At 37.8% G+C, this 6000-nt stretch overlaps 1 protein-coding gene across 2 annotated transcripts in view; it reads left to right on the top strand.

The window, feature by feature from the left end:
• The first annotated feature begins 1854 nt into the window (after window positions 1–1854).
• Window positions 1855–6000, top strand: part of LOC118220765 (protein CBFA2T1-like) — a 28308-nt gene continuing 24162 nt past the window's right edge. For both annotated transcript variants that reach the window (XM_035405088.1, XM_035404993.1), the window contains exon 1: window positions 1855–2297. In XM_035405088.1, coding sequence (XP_035260979.1) covers window positions 2270–2297 — 28 coding nt within the window. In that variant the 5' untranslated portion in view covers window positions 1855–2269. The remainder of the gene's footprint in view (window positions 2298–6000) is intronic.

The following is a 6000-nucleotide window of genomic DNA, read 5'->3' as shown; positions in this document are numbered from 1 at the left end:
CTGTACAGGTACCTGAGCATATTCAAAGCAAAGTGCTTATCAGGCAGCAACACTGCAGCAATGCTGTTCCTGCACAAAAAAAAGAAAAAAAATGTTAAAAAAGCATGAGGCATAGCGATCTGTCTGAGCCAGGCAAAGCTGAAACTATTCCAAGAAAACAGACAGCATAAGCCATTATATGATTTAGCATTGGCTGTATTGCGTTTATTTACTTTTGGGAGACAATAACCTTATCTTTATCGCATGTGAAGATAAACAGGCAAGTGCAAGGGTGAGGGAGACCGAGTGAACAGAAGGATTCATTTGGCGAGGGGGGCGGGGGTGGCGGCGGGGGAAGGAGCTCTGACTGCGTGCTGTTATCAGGAGGTGCTTCTGCTAGCTCAGGCTGTGATGAGACACAGACAGGAGCCAGGGGCACACCAGATGGTCAGGAGAAAGTGCTTGTCGAGGGTAACTACAGGGCAGCCAGTGCTTTTGGAGGACACTAAACAATAAACAGACAGACAGGCTTGAGAAAGATCCGGCAGACATGCACACACACATATACATACAATTTTATGCAGCCTTAATCACACTCACACACGCACACACACACACACACACACACACACACACACACACACATTTGAGCAAAAACACAATATTATTCACCAGGAACAGAGAATTCAAATGTATATATTTCTGAAGAGATATGGCTCTTCTCGCCATCTCTGCCCTGACAGTATGTTAAGTGGGAGATCACACTGTGGGTGAAGGGGTTGAAGGCATTCAACTGCCTTTTTTATTATTAACCACTCATCAGTTTAAATACACTTGACTGCTGTACCAAAGTGGTTATGACCTTTGATTAATGTTGAATGCGTCAGGCTACTATTTAACTTATACAATTTTTGGAACCTGGCCGAAAGGATAACCCATGGGAAAAGAAGCCCCCCTTAATTTTCTTCCTGACCAATAGATTGTGCCAAATTTCACCAACATGTTTGCTCTTTGGATTCTTGACATTTCTTCTGACTCACCCTATTTGTGAAATGTATTCCACCGTTTTGAGGCACGCTGATCTCATTTTTGTAACTGGAAAATAGTGTCCTATGTAAATGTGTTAAACTACATGTGACAGGTTAGTTTTTTGTGGGGAGAGTAATTAATTTGTAATTATTTGCAATTTGTAATTATTTGTTAATTATAATGTCAATAACTACTATTAGCATTGATCTATAGCTAGCTAGCTAGCAGCTTCTAGGTAGCCTGTTTTAACTAAATGCCTTGGAATAAAAATATTGCAAAAAACTTATTTTAATATTGCTTTGTCATAATCTGTGGCACACTTTGAACATTGTTGTTATCAGTAAATTAATATAACATCAATATAACAATATAACAAATTAATATAACACTTTAATAAAAAAAACTAAAGAGCAAATCTTTGTTCTGTGATTTCTCATTCACCATAGCTTATTGTAATTAAAAATGTCACTCAATTTAAATTTGAAACTGGGTGTGTAGCGTTGTAAGTGTAAATAACACCAATTGACAGAATGTGATGATGAAAATACTTTAAAATGAGTAAGTCTTATAAAAGGCTTCTCGCCCCAGGTAGGGGGATATCTTGCCCCAGTACTGAACATGAATAAACATTATGTAAATACTACTCTGATATCCAAATATTGTTCATAGCAGTAAATCGACATTGTTTTTAAGGCCGTCTTACCCGACCTTACGCTGTGTAGGGTGAAAAAGGAACGATGTTACCATAGAAAGAACTTCTTTTCAGCGCTTCCTCAGGCACCTCCCACTGATCTCACCCCGCCCAATCAGCACCTGGGTGAGTTCTGCTTTGCAGTTTGGAGCATATCCCCTTGCTTCAGGACCATTTGCAGCAGGGGCGCATCAGATGTTGAAGGCGTGCTCTTGTATAATATTATATTTTAACTGCGTGACTGTCGTAGGAGAAGTGCATAATGTACGGCTCTAGAAATTAATAAAAACACGAGAGAAGAAGTTCAGAAAACGTTTTTAGTTTTGCAATCGTGGGTCTGCTTAATTTTAGTTACCACATTGCTTTATTCCGCTGCTGTTCTTGCAACAGAAAGCAATAGATTCCCTGCGGACTGTAATTTTGGAGGCTTCTGCCACGTCTTGGACAGCGCTGGACGTCGATCAGTTGTTCAACTCTTTGGACTTGAAGGAAGAAACGTAATGTTTTAAACGTTAGCCAGATCGGGGCCAGGAATGGAAACAAATAACAGTCTTTTCAACTAAATAACGAATGGTGGGAATTCCAGTCCCTATTCGAAGTAAGTGTCGGTTATGTTCTTAAAATAGTCAAGCTCTACAAAATGCTTCCAACTCCGTCTTCTAATTACGATTTGCAAACAGTTCTGGAAAATATAAAACACTGCTTTGTCAACCGTCTGAAATGACGAGTAGCCTATTAGTACGACAGATATCCTAATAACTATAAGGAATTACATTACGCACAGGTCTGCCAAACGTATTCTTGAACATACTGAAGTTACAGTAGCCTGTAGCCTAACCGGTATTTATTTATTTATTTATGGTACGTTTTTTGTTTATTTAGAATTTATTGTTTTATTTATGTATGCTATGGCTTGTTTAAAAACCAATATGATGGGCTACTTATTGTCGCGTTGTATGCCTAATTACTACCGTAGACACTAATTACCTGCAACTTTTTTTAAGCTTGGGGCTTCACTTAATCGACACAACAAGCTTATGTTAAGTTATTCTGTTACTGATAGAATAGAATACTTTAACTTTCGTTGTCAAACTCGCTAACATGAATTCACTGTAATGTTTGTGCATGGCAACGATAATTACACAGGCTATTTGCCAGTCAAATAAAATATGATTGGACTAGTTCCACCAGAATTAACGGGGCACTTAAAGCGAAGATGCTCCGGTGCCTATAGCCCACTACCAATCTCAGCATCCCTTATCAAGGAGAGCTGTTATTGTGCCGTATTGTGACATTCATAATAATGCAGAAATGCGTTGTTCTAGTCACACAGAACCTTTACTAAAATATAAATAGGTAGCCTTCTGCTGTTTTTATTTTGAAATAAGCAGAGAATTGATCTGTTAGGTGGCTGCATAAGTAAATAATCGGATTTTAGATGCAGATGCTTACACGACTACCATGGGCTGACAGTCGCCCTGTCGTAGGCTAAAATGTTTTAAGCAGAGACACAATAAGGATGAAGTAGCTACTTGCAATTGGACAGAACCGAGGAGTTCAACACAGTGTACATTTTATTATTTACTTATATGCTGTGTTGTCATGTGACCGTATCCCCCATAAATTTCCCGAACTGAAACATGCTCATATAGTTGATCCCATACAGTTCATGGTGGATCTTCAGTGTGCTGCCCTCCAGGTGGACATTTTTTTTATTTGACTGTGTATTTTATTACGCCACTCTACAGTTATAACTCCCAGCTGTCTGTAGATCCAGTGTAATTGATTTTTCCAACCCAACTTTTTCTGTGAAATATTGGCACCATGGCAGTAATATGAATGAATGTTAAATGGTTATGTGTTGATTTTAAATTAAATGCTTTATTTTTGCTATGTCCCAGATTCAGTCTGTCCACTATAGGCTACACTATGTACATGGAGCCTACAGTATGGCTACTTCATAAATCCGGTTAACAATTTGCCCTGGAAGATCGCCCTCTTCAATGATTAAATGACTGGATTTTTATAGAAAATTGCCTTGACACTCGTTAATTGTGTATTTCTGCTTTTTACATGGTATTGCGATGGGATATTTTTTCCACAACCATTGTGTGCTTCACTAGACTGCCAGAGGGAGATTCTTTTAAGTTATGTTGATTGTATTTTTTGTCTTTTCCCAAATGGATACATTCACATTTTGGGAGTAGAGAGGTTAACTGTTGCTTATTACGCCCACACCCAAGCTGTCAGCAGGAGTTCCACTTGTGAGAAGAGCGCATGATTTTCTGCATAGATGACAGGGTATGTTTTGCACTTACCTATTCTAGTAGCGCAGTTGGTAGTCACGTGACTGTCATGTGACTGGTTCATGCTAGTGGTTCTCTTGCTTATTTGTCACAGTGAATAGAAAGAAAATCTTTTTATACATAATCCTTTTTTTGTTGAGCCATATTTGAAGTTCCATTGATTGGTAACTAGCTATTATTATACAATATAATAAGAGAAGAACAGTTGATATGGCCTGCACTTTATGACTTTTAAGAGTGGTATTATTATCTTAATTCAATTATTGTAATGCTGTTGTAGTTGTGAATTATTTGTATGTTTCCAGTTAAATCTTCTACTAAGCTAATTAAAATTATGAAAACATCTAGTTGTCAGCATCCTCTTATACCTCACATTCAATCAGTAAATATTACCAATTTAGCTGGCATTTACAGATGAGTAGCCGATATTTCTGGCTGATACATTTGTTTATTTCAGAATAAGGGCATATGCATTCAAGTCACAAGGCAGAATGTAGTTAAACGAGACATTATGTATATCCTTTTTGTATGAATGAATAATGTTTGAATAGATAAATATATTATGAATAATGTTATGATGCAATGAAGAGAAATGCATGCCTACTGTTATTTTTTCATATTTGACTCCTTGGGTTTGTTGAAACAGATGTCATTAGTTTGGGAATAGTAGTGGCAGAGAAGACAATGGTTTTTCAGAATTTCATGTAGACAATTAATTCTGCTTCATTTAATTCATATCTTTCATTTTATTTACCCATCAGCCCAAAAAAGAAAGAGAAAAAGCAATGACCATAAAATAAAAGCAAACACTAGCTGATGTGGCTAAATGTACCTGTGAGCACAGTTGTGTGTTGTCTATGTGTCTGTTCAAACAGTAAGCCAGTTCAGCGGTCACTGGGGCCATCTGTACAACAGGTCTCCAGTCTGGAAAGACTAGGTGATACCAGCTTTGGTTTAGCCACAGTTTATACACGGTTAAATGTACAGTGTAAATTAATGCTAATAGAGTTATGAGTCCAAGATGGATCAAAAAGGCTCTACTATGTTTTCTTCATGCTGGACACTTTACTGAGTATTACTGTGTGTATGGGTGCATATGGTTGGTATGGGTGTGTGTGTGTGTGTGTTTGGTGTTGGGGGAATAGAAGCATAGAACTATGTAGTGAAATCGGAGAGACTACCCATTTTTGCTTGGCTGTTTATACTGGCAGTCACTTGCATTTGTGGTAAAGGTGTGGTGACATAGTATTTAATTAAAGGATTGATTACCTGCCTTGTTGACATACAGTAGCAGGATTTAATTGCAATCTAAGGCCATGTTCAGATATGCATGTAGAATTCATATGGAACGGCAGTGATTCCCTGTCTTGTAATGCTGATGGAATTATGAAAACCATTTGGCAGAAAAGGTTTTTATTTTTATTTTTTAGATCCTGAACTTTTGCTGAACTGTATACGTATGATACATAGCCCTGTAAAACCATCTTTGTTAAAGTCACCCTGCTTGGACTATAGTAGGCACTGTGCGGATCCACTAGCCTTTACTAAATGGTATATCACTGTATGTGGTACATGGTATACTAATATACTCATTTGTGTCTATTACCAGGAAATGTATCTAAGGAATTTGCTTCATGAGGCAAAAACAATGAGGTTTTTGTTGGGTCTTTTTTTTTTGTTACGTATCACTATGGTCAAGTGTAAGAGTTTGTTTCCATGTTTCTGTCTTTTTGGAAATTAAATACCTGCCATGGTGGCACTTTATGTGTGAGTGGAAAGGCAGCGTATAATCACGATAATAGCAACAGCAACTTTTAGTTAGAACATCTTCGGGGTGATTTTCCTGAAAATCAAACAGGGAGTTGTCATTCTTACATGCACATGTCGCTGCCTGTAGTCGGGTTTGTTTCATAGATTTAAGGCCGTTTTGAGACAAAGAGAAGTGAAAGTGACAAGCTGACAGGAATTGTCTACACATAGTTACAAGGCCTTGAT

This window comes from Anguilla anguilla, chromosome 1, assembly GCF_013347855.1.
Source record: "Anguilla anguilla isolate fAngAng1 chromosome 1, fAngAng1.pri, whole genome shotgun sequence".
In the NCBI taxonomy this organism is placed as follows: Eukaryota; Metazoa; Chordata; class Actinopteri; order Anguilliformes; family Anguillidae; genus Anguilla; species Anguilla anguilla.
The sequence above is the reverse complement of the archived record's forward strand: the minus strand, read 5'-3'. Positions and strand labels throughout refer to the sequence as shown.